Genomic DNA, 24,881 nt, shown 5'->3' on the forward strand with positions numbered 1-24,881 from the left:
AGAAGTGTCACGAGTTTTGCAAAGCGCCACAGGATAATGCAATTACTAGAATTGTTGCATGAATAGATGTAGTAGACAAGGAATGTGTCATCCAACACGTCCCCGCACTTCTTTAGGTTTACTGAGTAATAAAGAAAGCAGCCCATGAGGGAAATGTTCATGATAACAAGGCATATAGGGATGGTCCTTGACGTCTTGCTGTCTAGAGCCAACAATGCAGTGGTATGGGCAGCATTCATAGAATTTAGATTCTGGTTCAAGCATGATTCATTGGGACCAATTATTTGACTTCTCTGGACTTTGTCCCCTCCATATGTCACATCCTGTCTGTCTGAGGCTGTTCTTCCAAAGTTATCTGCCCTGTTTGTTCTATGTGGCCTGTTAATGATGCGTTCCAGTTTTAAACTTCTTGTTCACATTATTGCTGTCTTGTATCTCCCAAACGGTTCCAAAAAGATTGGCCTAAGGTTAAAAACTCATTTCTTCTCATCCATACTGTTCATTAGCCCTTAATTCACTTCTCATTTACCGAGCAACACTGCACTGGGCCCTGGGGCACTAGAAAGGAAGCGATTGTTCTCAGAGTTAAGGTCCACCAGAAGAGGTGTGCTATACAGAATGACGAGTGTTAGGGTGGACAAGAGGATGCAGTCAGGGCTGAGACTGAATGAATGGGAGCTGACAAGGAAGAATATAAAGACGTTCAGAGTTTAGGGCAGCTGCGAGGGTAAGGTGGCCCGTGGGCGGCCACATGACTGGATTTTATTTTGAGGGGATGCCAAGTCTGATAAAGAGCATAGAGGGACAGAGATGGAATCAGGTGTGAGCTGGAGAGGTTGGTCCGTGTGGTAGGAAAGAAAAGGGGATGTTGTTCCTGGTATTTTGAAAATCCAGATAACCTAAGAAGGAATGGTGACAGATGGAGGATGAGAATTTAGACATAAGAAATATTAACTAGACTGGACTTCAAGGACTTACAGAAGAGGTAGATGTGTGAACGGGCTGTGGTAAACTGGGTTAAGTCACTGCTTGTCACACTGCCATCCTATACTGGAGGCTAACCTGCTGCAGGTCCAGCTCCCTGCCGGTGCTCCCGGGAAGGGAGTGGAAGTGCTTGGGTTTCTGCCAGCCCTATGGTGGAAAATCTGGATGGAGTGGTTTTTAAGTGAAGTCAGTATTTGAAAAAAGAAAAGAAAAAAAAAAAAAAAAACAGCAAAGATGCCAGGCACAATAGCGCAGTGGTTAAAGAAAAGAAAAAAAAAAAAAAACAGCAAAGAAAAAGAAGTGAAGGTACTAGGTGGGTTACTTGACCACAAAATGTGATGCCACTGTTCTAGGCTACTGAAAGCCATACTTCTCTGTGTCAATCACCAGCATATGTTGCCTTCAGTCCCTGCAGTGCCCCCTCGGAGTGCCCCAATAACATGCAGATATTGGTTTTATTATGATTTCAGGGACAGACAAAAAGGGGACGTGAAGGAGTCTTGGAGCATTGTGAACAACATGACAGACTTCAGGAAGCATAATGGATAATGATACTGTTTAGCAAGGGAAGCCAGGGGCTGGACGACCAGTCAATGAGCCCATCTGAGACAAAAGGTAGCAGGAAGATAAAAAAAGAGGGGGCTGGCACATTCTAGAGAATGCAACTTAGACAGGGAAGGAGGAGCTGATGGTCCCTGTGGGTGCAGGACAATGCCTTCACAAGTCCCCAGGAACTAATCCTAAGAGCATCAGAGTGTGTGTCACCTTTGTGATACAGGAATACAAATCCTCAGATACAAATATGCATTCTGTGTGTAACTGGCTAAAAATACCAAGCCTTGCTTACCAAGTTTTAGTTCAAGAAACTCAAATTCCCTCTGATAGCTCTGTCAATCTAGACAACCCAGGTGAATTTCAATAGCAAATTCTTTGTCTCTGATTTTCCCTTTTTCTCTTTTATACTACCACCACCAGCATCTTGCAATATGGTATTGAAACCAGTGAGTTACATTTTTTGAGAAACATTGCTTTGGAATTAGATTGGACAGTTGGCCAGCTCTGATCAACAGTGCAACTCAAAACTAGATTTTAGGATTAATTAGCACTAGGGATGGATGTGCATGTGTGTGTGTGTGTGTATAATTCTAATGAGTTTGAATTCAGTCATTTTTTTTTATATAATCCATTTTATTGTATTGTTGTTGACAATCTTTACATAGTTAACTATAGTTGAAGGAAAATCAAGAAAGAGAAGGAAAAAAAAAAAAAAGGTTCAGGGGGATAGGGAGGTGGGCAATGCTATTATGTCCATATTGTTTCCATCATGTATCTGAGGTAAAAGGGGGTATTGAGGGAGAAGCCCCACCCGGTTTCCCGCCCACCCCAAGTCCCATATGTGGGGCATGCTCTGAGATATGTGCTCAAGTGGAGTTAATAGTTCTCCAGTTATGAGTCACTGCCAGTTTCGCTCGATGAGGTGGTCCACTGATTGATATGGTCCATCATGAAGTCTCCATTTGTCCCACATTTCGCTGCCAACATGTAGCTGAGATGAATGATTGTCCTATTCTGTCTTCTGTCTTTTCTTGGTTAGAATTCTGAGTCCAGCAGTTCAAGTGGGGAGATCTCCAAAGATACTTTGAGGTATTCCCAGACCAGATTCTTGTATGTTCTAGCAAGCACAGGGCCCGGCACAGTCCATCACCCTGATCAGCTGGTGGTTGCAATTGCTGTGTTGGTTCTGTTTTCAGTCCCGAGTTGCACTGGAACCAATGGGTGTTGCAGTCCAGTCTGGTTCGGCCCTTACATCAACCAGTGGGAGCTGCAGCCTAGTCGGGGCGACCCACAATAACCCCCACCAAGCCTGCCCCCTACCCTGGTTTGCCAATTTGTGTAGCAGAAGACCAGTCTGTCCCCCATCCCATTTGGCTCTGGTACTTGTCAATGGGTATTAAAGCTTAGTTCTATCTAATCGACTCAACCATCCAGCCCTCACAGATGTTGTTGAGTGCCTCTGCCTAGCCATCCCAGCCCCCATCCTAGTTTTCATGCCCTCCCACGGGAATAGTGACCCAAGAAGGGGGAACCCACTTTTTCCCTCCCAGGTCTCTCTGTCCCGGTTTATGCACTCTTTAGGTGGTCCTGTGATTTGACTCAACAGAATTAGTCCCCAGTGCCAGCTTCTGCCAGCTGATGCTGTGGCCCTGATCTTGTCATTTCAATGTTTACTCCGATAATTGGGGAGAAGCCCCTCTTTGTGGGTCTTGCAAAGGCCAAGCCTGCTCTGCCCACTTATGTGTGCTGGAGGCTGGAGGGAGCTGGAACAGGACTGTGGTTTGGCCTTAAAACAAGTTGTCTGATCTCTCCTTAGCCTGAACTTCTTTCTCTATAAAGTGAGAATAATAATAATAATAATAATAATAATAATAATAATAGCTATTTCATGGGATCACTGTGAAGGGAAAATAGCTGGTTTATATTAAGCACTTAGCATGATACCTGTCAAACAGTATTTATTATTAAACACAAGAGTGAAGTTCTTGCCTGTTTATAAGTCTTTAGCATACAAATGTAATGCCCAATATCATATGATTGTTCTTAAAAGTGAAGTATGACTTCTTCGACTAACAATTCCCTCTTAACTAGGGACATTAGCCAAGCAGAGTCCTTAGTAGAGGAGGATGGAGAAATGGGAAAGTAGAGAAGTTGAAAAAGTTCTGTCATAGTACTAATCAGACCATGCATCTAAGAATAAGCTTTCTTATATGGAAATACTCTTTTCTCAGGTATATTAAGGACACAAACATCAAAAATGACCCAAATGAACTCAACAATCTTATCAAGAAAAACTCTAATGTGGTAACGTGGACCCCACGACCTGGTGCCATCCTGGATCTGGGAAGGGTGCTAAAGGACCCAACAGACAGGTTTGCCTTGAGTGTTTGTAGAGGGCAATCGTGTTTTTGAGGTTTTATAATGGTAGGAGGAATTAAAAGGATTCCATGATATCTTGATACTTTCCTATTTTGTAGTAATATTAAATTTTTGTTGACTAGCACATCAAGCTTTTGTGCAATAAAATCTGTAGATTACTTTTTTTCTTTATTAGGAGTTGGGTATGAAAATTCTTTCCTATTTAAGATTATTTTTATTTGAAAAGCAAAGTAAACAGAGATAGTAGGAGAAAGAGAGAGATCTTCCATCTGCTGGTTCACTCCCAAATGATTGCAACAGCTGATCTCCGAGACAGATGCATGAGTCCCTGCATTTGGATCATCTTCTGCTGCTTCCCTGCATGTATTATCAGGGAAGATTGGAAGTGGAGCAGTTGGAACTCAAACTGATCAAATGGAATGCCAGTATTGCAGGTGGGAGCTTACCACCCTGTACCATACTGTCAACCTCTATAAAGCGCTTACAGATCATGTCCCATTCCATTACCAAGACTCAGAATTCCATGTTTCATGAAGGAATCTTATCTTTACATGGGATAAACAGAGCACAAAAAGCTTCATTACCCAGATTGCTAACTGGGTTCAAAGAAAAATTGGCCTGTATCTGACAGTTGAGGCTTGGATGGACTGAAATAATTCACTTGTTCAACCAGTATTCATTGAGCACCTGCTTAGTGCCAGGTTGTGGTTGCTATTTTCAACAAACTCGTTCTAAGCAAGGTGGGCAAACAGCCATAGGGTCAGCTAGGCCCGGCTCCATTCAACATTCTCGTGATTTAGTTATTTGAACCCAAAGCATCCAAATGAGTTGTCTTTAATTTTTTTCTCAGACATAAACTTTATTCTCCGAAACAATTCTGTAAAACCCATCATATTAGATGATTGCCAAGTGCTTCTCTTGTTTAGATCATGGTGGGGCCTCTGATACATTTTGTGGGATTTGGAATTCTCTGAGCAGCATCAAAGTCACTGGTGTGATTGTTGCCAGTTAGATGTTCATTTTCATTTTCTGTCTCTTTGCTGTTATGCTATCTTTGTGTCTTTAAGCAAGGGCATCATCGAGCCTCCAGAGGGGACAAAAATTTACAAGGATTCTTGGGATTTTGGACCATATCTGGACATCTTGAATGCTGCTGTAGGAGATGAAATCTTTCTTCATTCATCCTGGATAAAAGAATACTTCACTTGGGCTGGCTTTAAGAATTATAACCTGGTGGTCAGGGTATGCTATTATAAATTATTTGGTTTTGCTTTCTTGTATTAGAGAAATATATGAAAACCTCTTTTCTTATTTATTTCTTATAAATATTACATTAAGTCCTCCAAGTGCCTAACAAAGATATTTTTATAATGTGATCAACAACCCCTCCTTTAAAAAATGTACTTGTTTTTATTGTAAAGGCAATTTACAGAGAGAAGGAGAGACAGAGAGATAGATCTTCCATCCACCAGTTCACTGCCCAAGTGGGCACAATGGCTGGAGCTGAGCCAATATGAAGCTAGGAGCCAGGAGCTTCTTCCGGGTCTCCCACATGGGTGCAGGGTCCTAAGGCTTTGGGCCACCCTCTATTGCTTTCCCAGATCACAAGCAGGGAGCTGGATGGGAAGCAGAGCAACTGGGACACGAACCGGTGCCCATATAGGATCCTGGGTGTGTGCAAGGCGAGGATTCAGCCACTGGGCCATCATACCAAGCTCAACAATCCCTCCTTGAACCCTGAGGGAACATCAGGGCTAGAAGGTGGGCCAATGAGAGTTCATCAAAGTAGAAGGTGGTAAACTGGGACCAGGTGAGATGGAGGCAGGTGTCCCTATCTTGAGCTAGAGGACAAAGTGCTCAGACCAAGAGAAGGGTCTAAATGAAGAACATAGATCAGCCACAACACATATACACAGGGCCAGAAGCTGAGAGTCCAGTGCTGGAGGGATATCAAAATCAAACAGAACAGACAGAGAATGTGAGAAAAAGGGAGGCCTGGGCTGGACCAGTTGTAACTGCAACGTTGGTAAATAACCAGCCACCACTGCTTATGCATTTCAATGACCTAAAGATGTACAGGGAAGCAGGGTTTAGGGATGATCAGAAATGGGCACACTCAGTACCCCCCCCCCAAGTTAACCTTCTGACCTCTGAATACTAATCCAGGAAACATGTGCCGTTCTCCAAAAATAGTGAATTCCCATACCTCCCTGGGAGTTAAAGCCGGTCTGTGACAAAGTTGTTACTGTCAGTAAGGAAATCAGTAAGAGCAAGGGAATACATGTTGGGACAAAGGTATGCACTCTGTTTTCCTGGGGTAGATTTATTATTCCAGGATTAGCTCTTCTGTTTGTTTGTTTGTTTGTTTGTTTTTTGAGCATCGGAACAGTCTTCTATTGAAATAAAAGCACATTGATGTAAGATTTTTTTTTAAAGTCCTCAGTTGGCAAAATTAGGTGTTGGTTCCTATATGAATTCCTAGACATCTTTAGGAAATAGTCTTTGAAGACCAACCACCTGAGAAATTCTTGTCCAAGTTACAATTTTAAGTAGACAATTAATATGAAAATGAGAAAAACTTCTAGAATTTTCAATGAAGCTATTTAATTGCTATATGCTAATATTTTTAAAAGTTATAGAAAATGAATTAAAAAGATAAGTTCACTTTCAGGTAACTATTTTTGAAAGCCATATATAATTTATAAAATAATACATATTCTATGAGCTTTTTGAGTTCCTTTGTATGATAAGAAACATTTTACATTTTTATTCTTCACCTGCAAACTAAAGGCAATGTTGGATATCTCAGTACTTAATATAATGATATCTTTTTCTATGAATTGTATTAATTTTAGCGATGTGAAACAATTTTGTTTCTGTAGAGGAAGATTTGAATGTTGTCCAATAAGGAGAGAGAGAGAGAGAGAGAGAGAGAGAGAGAGAGATGAAAGAAGAGATTGGTGGTTCTTAACTTCAATTTCATTGCCACCATTTAAGGCCTTTTCGGTTTTACTGATTCATTGAACTCTGTAAAGACTCAGACTACCTGACTGATGCTCCTCTTCCATTTACCGTGTTGTTGTTTGCAGATGATTGAGACAGATGAGGACTTCAACCCCTTTCCTGGAGGATATGACTACCTGGTTGACTTTCTAGATTTATCATTTCCAAAAGAAAGACCAAGCCGGGAGCATCCCTACGAGGAAGTAAGCAGTGGTGGTTGTTCCTCCCTCCTTCTCTACTCGCTTTTCCACACTTCCACCATCCTTTCCCTTCCTAGTCCTCCTCTTCTAACTCCCCTCTTTTCTTCCTCCTTTCCCCCTCTTTCTTCTATATTCCTTCCTTCATAAGCAAGCTTATAATTTTAAAATAAGTTTAGATTTACAGAAACATTGCAAAGATAGTGTAACATAGTTGTTAATATCTTACTACATATTTGTCAAGACCAAGGAATTTCTATTGCAACATTATTAGCTAGTGTTCACATGTGTTTCTTTTTAAATCTTTCACAGATTCTCTTCTGCAAAAGTCTGCTCTTCGTAAAGTGTTAGACTGCAACCTCTGGTCTCTCTTCCTTTGCTCAGTGGTGTCTCTATCCCTGCTTGCCATAGGAGTCTCACTGAGCTCCAGTTTTAAGCCACTCCTTCACCTGTGGCATTTTGGCTCAAGCAATGAGCCCAGACTTCAGAGATATTATTAAAAATGTAGTTTGTATTATTTGAAGTAGTATTGAAAACTCTTCAATTAGTGAGTCACATTATTAAATGGTGTATGCAATACACTTAAGCGTAGATTATACATCCACCTAACATATCAAATGATTCTTACACTCATATAGAATTTGAAATTGCAATACATACTCACGTACATTACACCAAGAGAATGTCGCAACAAATGATAGGGTGAGAATGAGCCCAAAGGAAGGGGACAAGTGAGACTTTCACTTACTCAGGGCCTAATAGTCCGTAATCTTGCCTGGCAAGGAAGGGCAGTAGATATTTAGCCTGATAGTTAAGACACCATATTTCAGACTGGAGTCTGTAGTTTGCGTCCTACCTGTGGCTTCTGACTGCAGCTTTGTATCAGTGCAAACCCTGGGAGGCAGCAGTTAATGGCCCCACCCATTTGGAAGACCTGGATGGAATTCCCATCTCCCAACTAGCCCAGTCCAGCCTTTGCTGCTGTGATCATTCGGGGAATGAACTAGTGAGTGGAAGTGCTCTTTCTCTTTGCCTCTCAAACTTTTTAAAAATAGATTTAACTGGAAAAAAAAGGTCACTTTTAAACAGTCATAAATAATGCATCTTTTGGATAAAATAAGCAGCAGCTCTATGGCAAATTTAGATTTACATTTACCTTGGGCTAAATCTTGCCTGGCACATGTCTTTTATTCTTTTTTTTTTTTAAAGATTTTATTATTATTATTATTGGAAAGCCAGATATACAGAGAGGAGGAGAGACAGAGAGGAAGATCTTCCATCCGATGTTTCACTCCCCAAGTGAGCCGCAACGGACGATGTAGCGCCGATCCAATGCCGGGAACCAGGAACCTCTTTCCGGGTCTCCCATGCGGGTGCAGTGTCCCAATGCATTGGGCCGTCCTGGACTGCTTTCCCAGGCCACAAGCAGAGAGCTGGATGGGAAGTGGAGCTGCCGGGATTAGAACCGGCGCCCATATGGGATCCCGGGGCATTCAAGGCAAGGACTTTAGCCGCTAGGCCACGCCGCCGGGCCCATGTCTTTTATTCTTTAAGGTTACTTTGTTGATAGAAAAAGCAATGTGAGGGAGAGAGGAAGAGGCAGGAAGAGAACTTGCAGGGTTTTGGTGAGAGTTCTGCAGGCTGAGGTATGTCTATACTTGGAAAGTTGCCTCTTCCTGCCACCTGGTACCTTGTCTATCTCCTCCCCCTGGTTTTTTTTTTTTTTTTTTTTGCATTAATTGTCTTTTGCCTTCCTAATCATATTTTCTGTCACATTCACTCCTTGTGCTTCTGTGTCTCAATCTGTAGCACTGCATGGTCTCTGCGGGCCAGGTGAGCTTCTCTCACAACCTGCCCTGTCTTCCCTTCACCTGCTTGCCTTCATTGTGGGACTTCCTGCTTCCTGCCGTGTGATGGTGCAGCTGAGCATGAACTCCTGGATCACTGATCTCGGACACCCGAAAGCAATTGTTCCTCTGACATCCGGTTGCATGCACCGTTTCCTCTAAAGAAAGGTGATGCCACGCTGATCCTTCTTCCCTTGCAGGTGACTTTTCGTAATTATGGTGTTCATCCAGATTTCCCAATCAAAACTTTCCAAGGTGTTTTGGGGTTTTGGTTCTAGGTGGAGGATTTGTTATCCTGCGAGCTTTGCATGAAGCAGGGGTTATAGTCTCAAATGCTCACAAGTAGCCCAAGGTCAGGCTCAGAAATGGGATAAGCTGGATAGGGGCTGCATCCAATGGTCAGCACATGCCAAATCAGGAGGGCACGGGCTATACCACACCCAGTGAAGTTCTGAATTTTCCAGAAACAGCACTTAGCAATCTGAATTTTCATAAGAATTACTGAGAGTTACAAATATGTAAAATTAATTCTATTTTTAAGAGGACTATGGACTGCATGAAACAAGTTCTAGGATGTATTTGATCTGGGAACTATGAGGATGCCTTACATCATGAAGTTAGCAACCAGCCAGGAGGTCTGGGGATTCCTCAGTTCTCTGAGCATCACAAGTATACATTCTGACCTTGTTCTTCCCCACAAACTTCATTTATTGAGAAAACAACTGAACTAAATATATTTGGTCATTGGCTCCAGGCATGTGTATTTGGGTTCATCTGTTTCTGCTGCTGCTGTTTCTAGTACCTGCCAGTCTTCACTGCCTGTCTGAATGCCCTCCACATACCCACTGGGGTCACACAACTTCTGCCCTGCTCGTTTTGCTGCCACTCGTGTGCCTGATTTCTAGGCTTGTGGGGTTGGCTGAAATCTGCTGATTGCCAATGACTCTTCATTGTTGTATCTGTATAGTTGCTCTGTCAACATTTTGGGTTGGCTTTGGAAAGGCAGAGGAAACAGGCTGTGAGTATGATTTACCATCATTTTTGAATAGCAAGTCCTCTTTGTCTCTTCAATGACAATGCCCTTAACATTTCTTCTTTTCCTGACTTTCTCCTGCATTCTAGAATCCCATCTCTCCAGCTACCCCTAAACCTTCCTCCAGAGTATTGTGCTGAATCCATTCTTTCTCTCCAGTCTCTTTCTTGGTAAGCTCATCTATTAGCCTCATTTCTCTGCCACTGATTCCCCATCCCCACCCACAGTTCTGTGAATCCAGCCCAGACTCCCTGGCTCCCTCCAATCCTGTCAAGCTTTGGGTGCTTGACCACTGACTGCCTGCTGGATAGCATCATCCAGGTTTCTGTGTCCTTAGTAGTTAACTTTCAATGCTTTGTATTTTCAACTCTTCTAAAAGCAATTGCTCTGTGTTGCTGATGATGTCATCTGCCCAGCCAACCAAGCTAGAAGAAAAGGAATAACCAGCTTCCCTTTTCCTTCTGCCCCCAAATCTAGTCAATTAACTAAGACCTCCTGAATGGTGCCAGAAGAATGTTTCAAATCTGTCCCCAATTTTACAATGATTGAAAAGTCACGAAAGGTCAGCCCCTGCAGGAGTTCAGCTCTGGCCCGGGTTCGGAACTCGTGAAGTGTGCGTGGAGTCAGCGCAAAGAGAGAAAGAGAGACGGACCACTAGGATTCCATGATGATTGTGGATGACGCAGTAAAGCCGTCCGCTTTATTTATACAGAATCAGTCAAACTCTGGCTCAGACTTTCTATGTCATGATCAAGTGGGTGTTACTATGGCCGATTCTGCCGTATGTTTCACCTAAGGCAAGCTCAATCAGTAACACATTCCTCTTGGATCAGCTAAGGGAGGAATGTGTCCGGAGGCAGGACCCAAAGATCAAAGAAAGAGGGAAAGAATGGATTTCCTCTACCTCTGGAGAGTTAGCACCCTTGATTAGCATAAGATCAATAGGAGAAGAGGATTCTAAGCAAAGGTAACTGCTCTATGCCTCTGATTAGTATAGGATCAAAAGGGGGAGTTAACACCCCTGATCAGTATATTGCCAATGAAGGCAGCTGTGACAGCAATTGGTAAAAACCTTTTGCTCAAGCGAATATCAGCAACATCAGCTTTCAAACTCGCATAGATACTACACGTTAACCCTAACCCCGCAGGGGCAGACAATGCCTAGATAGGTTACAGGAAACTCAGTGGGAAAGTCCGGTGTCCAGCAATGGAAAGCGGGCTGCATTCAGGTGATCAAAGCAACATCCCCCCCCCCAGCCCTGCCCAGCGGGGAGTTTATTGCGGCCCTGCCTGCAATGGAACAACGCTCTTCACACCTTCCTGTCTTCCACATCCACCACACGGACCCCGGCAAGCCCCTCTCAGAATCAACAAGCTTAAGGTCCCAAACTTAGTTTGTGCACTGCTGGAGATGTGGCATGTCTCTATAACCCAGAACTCTTGGTTCAATAGCCTCTGGCTTAGAAATTAGGAATTCTGGGCCAGGCACAGTAGTGTAATGGCTAAATTCCCTGCCTTGAACGTGCCAAGATCCCATATGGGTGTCAGTTCTAATCCTGGCAGCCCCACTTCCCATCCAGCTCCCTGCTTGTGGCCTGGGAAAGCTGTCGAGGATGGCCCAGAGCCTTGGGACCCTGCATCCCTGTGTGGGAGACCCAGAAGAAGTTCCTGGCTCCTGGCTTCAAATTGGCTCAGCTCCAACCATTGCAGTCACTTGGGGAATAAATCAATGGACATAAGATCTTCTTCTCTGTCTCTCCTCCTCTCTGTATATCTGCCTTTGCAATAAAAATAAATAAATCTTTAAAAAAAGAAATTAGGAATTCTGACAGGTGAAGGCCTCAGCACCTGATTGAGGGCAACCCTCTTTTCTGGGAGGTTGGGGCTGCAGGCTGCAGTGAGCAGACTCCACTCAACCTCTGTGTGTGTGATAGATGCTGTATGGCGTTTATTTTGCATGAGAAAGACCATACCTTGGGAAACTCTCTGCGGTGCATGATCATGAAGAACCCGGAAGTGGAATTTTGTGGTGACACCACGATCCACCCTTCAGAGAACAAAATTAATTTGCGCATTCGGACTCAAGGTGCCCTTCTGGCTGTGGAGGCATTTCAGAGGGCTGAATGAACTCATGAATGTCTGCCAGCATGTGCTTGACAAGTTTGAGGCCAACATCCAGCACTATAAGGCGCAAAAGGCTAGCAAAAGTGAATCCACATTCTAGTCCCTTCCACAGGCTACAAGGAGGGCTATCTGGAATGACTCCCTTTACTGTTGTACAGAACCCAGAAGTAGCAGGTTGTGATTATAGCATGTCCTGCCCTTCCAAAAAGTGTGCTAGCTATGAACTGATTTGTCACAGGTGTTGGAAATCCTGTATTCTTCTAATAAATTGCCTCCTGTATTGAAAAAAAAAGGCTTGGTGAGCAGGAGGAGGCTGGTGATGGCGTGAGGGCAGCTCGAAGCCGTGCAGTAGGCCAGCTCCCACGCGAGACAGACATCATGAACCTCAGTAGCAACAGCAACACAGCGGATAGACCTATGAGGACGTTGCCCTGGGGATGTGAACTGAGTCAGGAGAAGTGAACTTGCACCTGGAAGCCCCGCACGGGGTGGGGGGCGGTGGGGAAGAACTGCAGGCTGTGGTTGAACACAATTTGCTTGGGGGAGAAAGCGAAAGACAGCTGCACCGCATGGAGGTCATGTCCCCAGCAGGCCAGGAAAACAAGAAGATCCCACCCATCACCATTGCCTGCCTGCAGACCTCTCTCTGTCCTGTCCATGATTGCCTTGTCCGAAGTGGATCTTTCCCCTCCTGTCACTTTCCAGCTGAGGGCCGGCTCGGGCCCTGTGTTCCTCAGCGGTAAGGAATGTTACGAAACTTCAGACCAATCCTGGGAAGAGGAAGAGGAGGAAGAAGAGGAAGAGGAGGAAGAAGAGGAAGAGGAGGAAGAGGATGAGGAAGATGACAATGCAGACACCTCCCTGCAGGAGAGCCCTGTGAAACCCACCAAGAGGCAGATGTCTGTGAAACAAGCGAGTGTGGCCAAGAAGAAAAAGCTGGCGAAGGAAGACAAGGTGGTGAGCTCCACCCCCCTCTACCCCAGGTCTAATCTTCAAGTCAGGAGCCCAGTGCAGAAGGCCAAGTCCACACCCCTCCCCAAGAAGCCAGGACCCAAGAAATGAGGTGGAACTCAGAGTGGCTGGAGCTGTGTGTTGGCGGGGGGAGCCTTCAGTGGGAGCAGGTGCACCCACCCCACACCTTGCACCTGTGTCTAAGTGCCATGGGGTTCTAGGGTGGGAGTAAGGGAGTGTGGGAAGGAAGAGAGTCACAATAAAGATTGCTGTACCTGAAAAAAAAAAAAGCTCTAGGTGCTCTGCTAGACACTCATCTCTGCTTTTGCAGTATTGGTGGGGGCAGACATTTACTGAATGCATGCCCGGCCTTGTGTTTCGCACTCTATCCACATCAACTCATTAGATCCTCGTAATAACTCTGTGAAGAATGTTATTTTATTATGTTCATTTTAAAGAGGAGGGAAGTAAATCCCAGAATTCAGATCACACAGCCAGAGCCTGGATTTGAACTTGTTGGTCTCATGCCACTGTCTGCCCTCTTAGCAGCTTGCTTGGCTCTTGACTGCCCCTCCTTTCCTTTTGTGTTTTCTGCTGTGCTCAGCAGCACCCTGCTACTCAGCCTGTGGTGCCTGTTCCAGGAGGCTTGTGTTTCAGCCTTTGCACACCTCTGCCAGCACGCAGCTGCTTCACCTAGAGAGGAGATGGCTCACTACTTTGTGCTGCCTGGGCTGTCCTTGTGAGCATGTCCTATGTCTCTTTCAGATTCGTAGCCGGGTTGATGTCATGAGACATGTGGTGAAGAATGGGCTGCTATGGGATGACTTGTACATAGGATTCCAAACCCGGCTCCAGCGGGACCCCGACATATACCATCATCTGTAAGTCTGAAAACACCTGTCCCTGTACCTCTGGGGCCCTATCGGGGATCACTTGTGGCCCTTGAACTTGACAGACACACCAACATCCCTCATTAGTGTGTCACACTTTTGTTAACTTGTTTCAATGCAAACCTGGTTAAGAAAGCATCATATTTTTAGAGAATCATCTACACACTCATGTGACTGTGTTCCTGATCCATTGGGAAATTGGTTTGGTTTAAAAAGGAAAAAAACATCAGAACACTGGAAGGGGGTGTTTGCCATAGATGGCCAGAATGTGGCAATTGTGTCACACTGACCTCCATCACCTTTCGTGTAGACTCAACCCTGAGCATCAGTCTGGTGGGTCAGTGGTTGACAAAAATGGCCCCCAGAGTTTCTGCCTGTCTGTGCTTCAAAACAATGTAAGTTCTTATGAACATGTTTGGAATATTTGCATTGAAACCTTAGGAAGAGCCATTTGCAGTCTCTATATTTTGTAAAATAATCACTCGTGGAAACAAGACTCTATTTCACCATTGCTCCTGAATTTTTAAAACATGCAGAAATTTTGTTTAGAAGTTTCAGTCATCTAAAACGTGCAGACAAAACCTACTGTCTAGTTAATGCTCTAAGCTTCCAAGCCCAAACATTTATGAAAATTTCTTTTTCATTGCTCTTCCTTTGAGTGTTTTCATTTGTATTAAAAATGTTAAAGAATGTAGAAGTGCACAAAACAATGAGCAAATAACCCCAACTGGCATCCCTGGGAGAACCTGGCAACAGCTCAGTATGAGCCATCCCAGGCTTATTTCTGGCCTGTCAACTTCTCTCAATGAATTGGTCCCCCTGTTCCTAGAGGTGAGTGAGGAAGGGAACAACATTGTTGCATTTTTTCTAAAGCAGTTCCAGTCCATATGTTCCATGACTTGCATTTTTTAATTCCTCAATTCATCCTCAGGATGTCCCTGTTGCAATGCACAGCTCAGGCTCATGTCTTGAACAGCAGTAAAACATTCCAGGTTGGTGCACATTCAGCAGAGCAGACACTTCGCATTTTGTTCTGGTAGAAATAGAATATGACTGTTTTGGGGGATTCCAGAGGTGTCTTCAGAGTGGTCCTTGTCCTGGCAACTTTTGGACTTAGATGCTCATGACCACCTTGTTAAGCTGTGTCTCAATAGCAAAGGTGTTAATAGAAGAAGATCCCATAACGGGTCTTGGGAAACAGGTGCAGCTCCACTTAGCTTGATTGCCCTCAAATGGAGTTTATGAGTTTACTGAACAGTTTTTCTTGTTATAAAAGTGGTATATATATATATATATATATATATATATATATATATATATATCTCCAATGTAGAAAATTTGGAAAAATATTTTAAAATGCAAAAAACTGAAATAATCAATAATCCCACCACCATAGAATGCATCACGTTGGTGTGTCTGGTTAATTTTTCTTCTTCTGTTTGCAAGCACACATACATGTACTTTTGTTAAATTGGGGTGATGTTGTACCTCTTTTATTGCTACATGCTTGTTATAGTTCTCTCCTTTGTCATTTTTCATGCCTGCTGTCCTGTTGCCATACACCTGGGTTTAAATGTATTTAGCATATCTTTAAGTTTTCATGGGTTTGTTACTTTGCACGATGTGAAACAATGAATGAACAGGCAGGTGCATCTTGCACTCTTATGTCTCCCATCCAAGTACTAACCAGGCCCGACCCTGCTTAGCTTCCAGGGTCAGACAAGATCGGGCGCGTTCAGGGTGGTATGGCCGTAGACGCACTCTTATCTCTTATAGGGATCTCTGCAGGATATAACCTTCGGTGTGGGGTTGCACACAGGGTTGGGTTTTTGGCCCCTTCTGCTAAATTGTTCACTGGGAATACAGTTATCCTTCCCATAAATAACATCTGGGAGGTGTATTTTTCTGCAGATTTTCCTATATGGGAGGTTTTTTCTTTTTTTAAGGTTTATTTTATTTATTTATTTTTTATTGCAAAGGCAGATATACAGAGAGGAGGAGCGACAGAGAGGAAAATCTTCCATCTGATGATTCACTCTCCCACTGACCGCAACAGCCAGAGCTGAGCTGACCTGAAGCTGGGAGATTCTTCCAGGCCTCCCACATGGATGCAGGGTCCCAAGGCTCTGGGCCATCCTCAACTGCTTTCCCAGGCCACAAGCAGGGAGTTGGATGGGAAGCGGGGCCATCAGGATTAGAACTGGCACCCATATGGCATCCTGGCGCATTCAAGGAGAAGACTTTAGTTGCTAGGTTACCACTCTCGGCCAGGGAGTTTGTTGAAGCAAGACACATCATAACACAACTGAAAGCAGACATTGTTGCAATGTTTAAAGGATTGTCCGTATCTGATATCTTAAGTTAGGTGACTAGCTGAGACAGGACAGCTTAGGGATACCTAGGACCAAGGACCAAGATGATGCTGAAGGATGGAAGTTTCCCTAATATCCCACCCTGCTTTATCTTTTCACAGGTTTTGGAATCATTTTCAAATAAAACTTCCTCTAACGCCACCCAATTGGAGGTCGTTTCTGATGCACTTTGGTTAAAGTGGACCTGGAATGTCCCAGGTAAGATGTCCTGTGGGTTGTGAAGACACATGCCATGTGCCTGGGACCCTGTTCTCACACTTGGATGAAGCAGGCACACGCCTATCTGAAAATCTGAATTGTTCAACTATAAACTATGTAAAGCGAATCAGGAGTGCATCCCGTCCAGAGTCTGCAGGCCCTTGGTTCTAAAGGAGGTCAGCGTAAAGCCCATCGGTAGTAACAGAAACTATTCCAGGTATCTGTGAGTGTACAGCAGCCCTCAGTACACAGGGAAAACTTCAACAACAAGGAAGGCAGGAATGCTAGAGACAGAATCATATAGAACACACCCCTTCCCATTTCCTCTGTCTCTGGGTTGCTGGAGATGAGCATGTCTGGCACAAAGCTGCTTCCCATTGTTTTCAGTGGCTGTTGACATGGTCTTATTAGCTGGATTGCAAAGCCTATTTCTACATGTTATGACCTAAAGGACCATATAATGTCACTACAGAAAATCGCAAATTCTTTGACTCATGTAATTTATTTATATACTCGTTTATTCATTCCACAGACACATATCATTGCACATTTTATTGCAGTAACTCTCCCAGTAGAGAAAGGGTTTCTTAAAAGTAGTAACAGTGTCCTACAGCACACTGGGTCGGGACAGGGGGATCATAAACTATAGTAACCTATTATGTACTTCATGAATAGCTAAAAGAGAAAAGCTCAAAGCCTCCAAACATAAAATAATAAAAGGATAGAAAATTATTCTAATTTCATCATGACACTATAGGCAGGTATGTAAATATCATGCTGCACCCCACAATACGTATAATATGAATTAAAAATATTTTAGGGTTCAAGAAAACAGATGTTGTAGCTTAACATGCTTCCTGAATTAAGCATAATTATCTTTAATCTGCATTTAGAGAATGAAGAAAGGATCAGATGAATTTCGGTCTCCTCTGCTGGCATAACTCCTCTTAAAGTTGGTTTCATAGTCTTTAATCAATAACATCAGGGTCAATTTAGAAAATCTCTTATATTCTTTCTAGTTGTAAAGACTTTTGTTTCATACCATGGGCTATCACAAGGCTTGGGGTTGGGTTTGTAAGTCATGATTATAAGCCAGAAGGGAGGCTCTGAAAGTTGCAGTCAATTATATGACAGGGTAGACTCTCCAAAGCAGTGTATTTATAGTGCCAGGTAAGTGTAAAGATCACTGAGATCACATCTGATGACTCTGAACAACTAGCAACAGCACTGCAAAGAGGTAGGGCATGGGGGAACTAAGAGTAGCAAAGTGTAGACCTGCTTAAAGTGAAGTTTTTACCGATCTGGCAAAAGAGGGGAGGGACTAACAGAGGGATACTCCAGAAAGTGTAGGTGATAGTAGAAAGGTAGAAGTTACAAGGTGAATTTCAACAATGCCTAGTTTTCTTGACATGGCAGAGAAATAAGGAAAGGGGCATGGTTCTGAACTGGTAGAACCAGGAAGGCTCAACACAGACACGAGGCAAGTTGCATAGCTGTGAAAGAGAAGGAAGAATGGAAGGTAGTAAGGCAACAGAGAGAGTGCCAAGTCCAAGGCCTTGGGGATGAAGCAGTTCTAGAAGAAGATGGGCTAAACATAGGTGCAGTTAGATAAGTGAATGAAGTGCAGTGGAGATGAACCACAGGCAAGGTCAGTATGTGCATTTGAGTTATCTAGGACAGTGCGAACATGTGGTGTTTAACACTGCTGGTTGGGAATCTGGGTTCTGGGGTTAAAACTCTGCTGCTGCTTCCTACCAGAGGATCTTGGGTAATTTACTTGGCCTCCTTGTGTCCCAGATTATCATCTATGGAAACTAATGATAGTAACACCTCACAGGGCTGTGTCATAAGCATAAAGCATGCCTCAAAGAGGGCCTTGCACAAATGTTGAGCACGTGAACCTTGGGGAATAAACCGGCAGGTTCCATGACCCACAGACAGTCACAGCTGAATCCACAAGAAATTGGAAGGATTCACATTCCAGTGTTTGGTTCTCACTTGCTGTAATCATCACAGAGTACATAGTTTGAACTGGAGAGTGAGAAGAAACATTTGCCTCAATGGAAAAGTGTTACACCAAGATCCATGTTATTTTTCGTTGGTAATGTCTTTTATTCACAGGATGCCAAGCCATGTGAAAACTTCAAGAGTTTGCTGATGTTCCAAATAGAACACAAGACTTTTATACCAAACAGACTCTGCTTTATGACCTCAGAAATGGGCGGCTACATGTTTCACTTGTGAGACTCTTCACATATCTTGCATATGCAGCTCACTACATAGTCATGTTAAAAAGTACTTAGTTCATCCACAGTTCTCTGTGAATCCTCTTCTTTGAAGCAATGAATCCAATAACAACAAATTCTCTGGAGAAATCAAAATACACTAGGAATTGTGAAGTTGGACACAGGCAAAGGGATGCCTCCAAGCCTGCAATGAGAAACAGAGAGGGAAGGGGAACAGAGGTTATTTAAAGAGAAAGGGAGGAAAGAAGAGAAGGAAGGGGACACTTTAAAAAACTTATGGAAAATGGAATTAAAAGGATGAATTCATTGTGATATAAAAATTCAAAATCTAGGATTTTCCATACATGTTTGAAGAAATGGCATAGATCGATGATGGACCAAAAAAAAAAAAGGGGGGGTGGGGGAGAGAAAAAAAACTAATGTGGAATTTTAAAAGAAGGGAAAAGCAAACATCTTCTTTCTTAGTAAGTTGATTCCCCAAATAGGGTCCAGAAAGATATGAGTAGTTGAATAAGGAAAGTCTATGAGCAATTTTCAACTTCTCAAAATGCTGTGTTGACATCACACACTTCCCAAAGCAAGGCAAGAGAGACTGGCAGCTGGATGAGCCAACAACAATACATCCATACGAGCAAACACTACTCAGTAATAATTTTTTATGCAGTTGCAAAGTCTTAATGCAGTTGATCAGCGCTCTCAGTTAAGTCATACTTTGATGAATAAGACATGTCCACATTAACTAATAACATGAGTTTTATGGCAAAAAGTATTTCAAAATCAGTAGAAAAGTTCTAGGATCTGTACTTGGGAAAGTTAACTCCTTTTCTGAAAATCAAATAACATTATTTCAATGACTGAACTAGCAGTTTTTAATGATGCTCATGATTGTTTAAACAATAATGTTATGGTTTGTTACTCAAAAAAATTGTTATCTAGCATACCACTGATTTGAACTTCAAGATGTTTTCTGATTTTATGTCTTACTTCTTTAAATCTGAAGGCACAAGAATCTGGTGGCAGAGTTGGTTTCCCTAATCTCTAACATCATTGGTAACAAAACTTGTGATGATCTACTACTTCTAATGAAGACAAACAGCATCTGATTCTAGTGCAAGTCGTACATCATGAGTTATAAGAACACTTGGAATTCAGAAATTATATTTTTGATCCATACTGTACAGCAAATAATTAATTTATCAATCAAAGTGAATGTTATACTAATATAAAATGTGCTTAAATGGATATGATTTGCAAATAAATATTTTAAAATAGGATTTTTTTTTTTCTCACCACCACTTCGCCTTGTGGTCTCAAGCCATCTTACTGGTTCACTCCTCCCAGTACCCAGCAATTCCTTGATAATACAACATCAATCTCTTGTGTCCTCATTTCCTTTCTCTTTTCCTAGTTTGCATCCCCACCAATACCTGCTGTCACTTCTCAAACAAAACACTGTTATATAAAATGGTATGTCTTGCTGTCATATCCCCATCAGTAAAATCCTGTCACTTTCGACCTTCAAAATATACCCAAGAACTGGCCGTTTCCTACCCTCTCTGCTGCTACCAAGAACTGAGGAGGGAGGAAACCCAAAGGTAATTCTGACCTTGGGGGCTGACTTTCCTTCACAGGCACCTGTCAATTTCAGAAAAAATCAAATGGAATCCCTCTTGTGGGTACCAAGGAACCTACTAGCTATGGGAACTGCTGCTCACATGCTGTGGTGGAGCCCCTTGGGAGGAACTGTGTGCTTTGGTGGCATGGCAAGGGGATGGCACTGGTATCCCTCCAGCACTCTGTACACCAATAGATAACCTTGTTCCAGCTGGCAGAGGAAAAGTATACATTTTTATATAACTGATATTAATAGTTCATTTGGAATTGAGAATCAGTAAGTTGATAACTGACACAGGCTTGATAAAAATGTATGTTGCAATCTTCCATTGTAACCGTAAAGGAGCAATGAGAATGTAACAAGACAGTAGGGGTGGACATTGGTTGACACCACTTAAGATGCCCACAGCTCATACTAGAGTTCTCTGAGATTGTAGCATTCTGCCAACACATGCCCTGGAATGACAGTTCAAGTGCCTGGGTGCCTGCCACCATTTCGGAGATGGAGTTCCAGGCTCTTGACCTTGGCTGGCTCAGCCCCAGCTATTGCAGCTATTTGGGTGGGGAATGAACCAGAGAACAAAAAACTGTATCTTTACCTGTCACTCTGTCTTTCAAAGAAAAAAAATTTAAAAATCTATTTTTAAGAAATTTGAACTCCAGTACAGGACATCAGTGTCCCAAAGGGTGGCTTAATTGAGCTGCACCACGGTGTCTTCTCTGAGTTTATTTTTAATATAACCTAATTTTCCTTCTTTTTCCTCTATGGATAGTGCTCCTATTTGTCCTATTTAAGACATTTTTTTAAAGATTTATTTTTATTACAAAGTCAGATATACAGAGAGGAGGAGGAGAGACAGAGAGGAAGATCTTCCGTCCAATGATTCACTCCCCAAGTGAGCGCAACGGGCCGGTGCGTGCCGATCCGAAGCCAGGAACCAGGAACCTCTCCCGGGTCTCCCACGCGGGTGCAGTATCCCAATGCATTGGGCCGTCCTGGACTGCTTTCCCAGGCCACAAGCATGGAGCTGGATGGGAAGTGGAGCTGCCGGGATTAGAACCGGCGCCCATATGGGATCCCGGCGTGTTCAAGGCGAGGACTTTAGCCACTAGGCCACGCCGCCGGGCCCACTATTTAAGACATTTTTAAGCAAGGCCTTTCTTCCTAGTTTATCTTCCTGCTAATATGAACCCCAAGAGGCAGGAAAAGGTGGCCCAAGTCCTTGCATCTCTGCCATTCCCATGAGAGACACAAATTAAATTCTGGGTTCATGGCTTTGACATGGCTGTTGCAGTCACTTGGGGAGTGAACCAGGAGATGGAGGATCTCTCTGTCTTGGATGATGTGCCCTAAAGTAGATGAATATAAACATTAAGGGAAGAAACTAGAAAATCAAATTCATTGAACCAAAACATACTCATGACCTAAGGTGATTTAACCCAGAGATGCAAGGATGGTTTAACATATTTAAAAAACACATACTCTATTCATGACCCAGAAGTTCTCCCTCTTCCCTGTTTACCTGAGAGAAATGAAAAATTTTTGTTCGTATCAAAATACAAATGAGAATATTTGCAGTAGCTTTTTTTTTTTTTTCAAAATTGGCCACAATCAGTGGCCATTCCCATGTGCTTGTAATTCCCACTGGCAGCTTGATGAGCCAACAACAGGACATCCATACAAGGAAACACTACTCAGTAATGCTAAGAAATAAACTGTTGACACAGACAGCATGAACAAATCTCTTATTATCCTTGATGAATGAAGCCAGGCCTAAAAACAAACCTACAGAGATGGAAAATAGCAGTAAATGTCAGATGTCAGGGGCAGCGTGAGAGACCGACCACCAAGGGAAAATGTGAGTGACTTTTGTGGCTTGATGGCACAGTTTTATACCGTGGTTATGGTGGAGATTAGACAGCTCTATGCATTTAACAAAATTCATGGCACTGAACACCAAAATGGGTGAACTTTATGTGAGTCCAAATTATTAAAAATGAATCTCTGTCCACTAAAAAGCATCACTAAATGAATTTTTTTAAAAAAGCAAGCCACAGAATGTCTCTTACACATTGAACACAAGAAGTAGTGGAATCATTGAAGTTTGAATGTGTCACTTTACAAAAAAAAAAGTGCTATCTAAAGGAACAATAAGCTTGGGGAAATGCCTCGATTCATTCACCCATAGGGAACGCAAGTGAAAACTCAACACAATACTACCCCCATCCACCTGGTTGGGACAGAAGTGTCCAACTGAGCCCGCACTCATAGTATTTACCCCCAGGCACTTAGGATTAGAATAAAGTGTTGTTAAAGAGTGAGAGAGATCATGACAGACGCAAGCATAGGTTAGAAGGAGTCTTTATTAGCCATGCTTGGCACCCGCAGGTCATGCTACCATACGCATAGCCAAAGTCGGGCGTTGCTAAGCTCCCATTGACACACAGCAGTCGGGGATTTTCCAATCACCTCAGGTGTTGCGTGTTACAAGCCAATCAACTGAAGCGACACATAATCCAATCAACTTAAGCCTTAGACAAATCAGCTAGTTAGTGTGCTTACAGAAGCAGATAACTGTGGTTAGCCATGCTACCATGCCATGGCACTGGCCCTCTTCTGTCCTCTGAAATATCACATGCGCTCGCTGCCACAGAGCGCCATCACCTGACTGCACCCCTCCATAGCGTGTTCTAAACATCTCCGGTGGAACAAGGCAATTGACTTCACATATTAAAGACCTTGAGCAGGTGTCACGTGTGAAATTTACATAAAGCATTTCTGTGACCATGTCAAAAGCTATGCTGGCCACCTTTGTCTGGAAAGCACAGTTGTTTCTGGAAACAGTGTCCAACTGGTTATCTTGAGTTTGGCATTTGGCAGACATTGTCCACATGAAAGAAAGGAGCCTGTCACTTTCAGGGAAACATTTCTTGAGAACAATATATGCATTTAAAAAGATTTATTTTACTTTTCTTTGAAAGGCAGATCCACACAGGGAGAACAGAGAAGTATCTTCCATCTGCTGGTTTGCTTCCCAAATAGCTACAATGGCCAGAGTTGGTCTGAAGCCAGAAGCCAGGAGCTTCCTCTGGGTCTCCCATGTGGGTGCTGGGGCTCAATGACTTGGGCCAACCTCTGCTACCTTTCGAGACCATTAGCATGGAGCTAGATGGGAAGTGGAGCCCCCTGGGACTGGGACCACCACCAGTATGGGATGCTGGCACCACAGATGGAGGCTTGGAGTGCTACTCTGTGGTGCCAGCCCTGAGAATGGTATCTTATAGTGAAGGCAAAATGGGAACTTTGGAACTCAGACCCTTCACTTGTGACACATGTGCAGCGACACTATATGATTGGGCACCCTGGGAGAGACACTGTGGGCCCATGGGGTCACCCTGAGAAAGAACATCTTATTCTATCTGATGGATCAATCCATGTATCCCTGTGTCAATGTCCAATGTTGCATCATTTTGTGTAGCTTTGTAGCATGTTTTGAAAGCTTATGAAGCAGTCTGGACTTAACCCTCTGGCCACAACTGCTACCCCATGGAGGCAGTTCTTGAGGCTGGATTACTGAGTCACAGGTCAGGAGCAAGTGTGGCTTGGGTTGCATCTTTTCACTTCCAGTGGTGCACAGATCCATGCAACAGAAGGACATCATTTGTGGCGCTTTGCACCATGTTGATTCTCCATGTAAACCCATGGTTTAATTCTGCATAACCTACCTGCCTCACCACTGGCAAAGATGGTCCATATACTTCTCTTCTAAAACTTCCCTCTGTCCCTTTAGAGTGATCATGGTTTCTGAAAAGCAGCAACAACAAACCCTTTAAAAATGTACTACTATTGGCCCCAGTACGATGTGGCTAATCCTCCCATTGCAAGTGCTGAAATTCCATATGGACACTGGTTCTTGTCCCAGCTGCTCCACTTCTCATCCAGCTCCCTGTTTGTGGTCTGAAAAAGTAGCAAAGCATGGCCCAAAGCCTTGGGACCCTGAACCCATGTGGGAGACTCAGAAAAAGCTCCGGGCTCTTGGCTTCAGATCAGCTCAGCTTCAGTCATTGTAGCCATTTGGGGAATGAGCCACCAGATGGAAGATCTTTCTCTCTGCTTTTCCTTCTCTTTATCAATCTACCTTTCCAATAAAAATAAATATATTTTTTAAAAGGTACTACTATTCTAAAGCGCTGAACAAATACTAGCAGGCAAAAGATACCAGGACACTGTCTGCAGGCTGTACCCATTACTATTCTGACAGATGACAATCAAGGTTAATTTACCCAATAAAATAGGCAACCAAGATTTGCAGCGGTATGCATTTCCCCCGGAACTCAGTGAATCCAGTCTAACTAGAGAAAATGCAGTGAGGTGCGTCGGGACTCCGCAGCAAGCACATGCTGTCGGCAGGGGGCGGCAGAGGACTGCATCAGACCCCAGACCCTTTTGGCTGCTCCGGCACGTGCAGCGACCCCTCTGACTCTAGG

The 24,881-nt window shown here is 43.4% G+C and overlaps 1 protein-coding gene and 1 pseudogene across 1 annotated transcript in view; both read left to right on the top strand.

Moving 5' to 3' along the window:
* LOC101520931 (cytidine monophosphate-N-acetylneuraminic acid hydroxylase) overlaps nt 1-19,957 on the top strand; it is a gene marked incomplete at its 5' end in the record, with an annotated part of 60,169 nt that extends 40,212 nt beyond the window's left edge. The window contains 6 exons of the mRNA XM_004593112.3: nt 3,771-3,911; nt 4,986-5,160; nt 7,008-7,124; nt 13,839-13,954; nt 16,437-16,533; nt 19,780-19,957. Of these exons, the coding sequence (XP_004593169.3) occupies nt 3,771-3,911; nt 4,986-5,160; nt 7,008-7,124; nt 13,839-13,954; nt 16,437-16,512 (625 nt within the window). The remainder of the gene's footprint in view (nt 1-3,770; nt 3,912-4,985; nt 5,161-7,007; nt 7,125-13,838; nt 13,955-16,436; nt 16,534-19,779) is intronic.
* Nucleotides 12,501-13,211, top strand: LOC101534492 (nucleoplasmin-2-like; annotated as a pseudogene).
* Nucleotides 19,958-24,881: the final 4,924 nt, after the last annotated feature.

This window comes from Ochotona princeps, chromosome 1 (assembly GCF_030435755.1).
Source record: "Ochotona princeps isolate mOchPri1 chromosome 1, mOchPri1.hap1, whole genome shotgun sequence".
NCBI classification, from domain to species: domain Eukaryota; kingdom Metazoa; phylum Chordata; class Mammalia; order Lagomorpha; family Ochotonidae; genus Ochotona; species Ochotona princeps.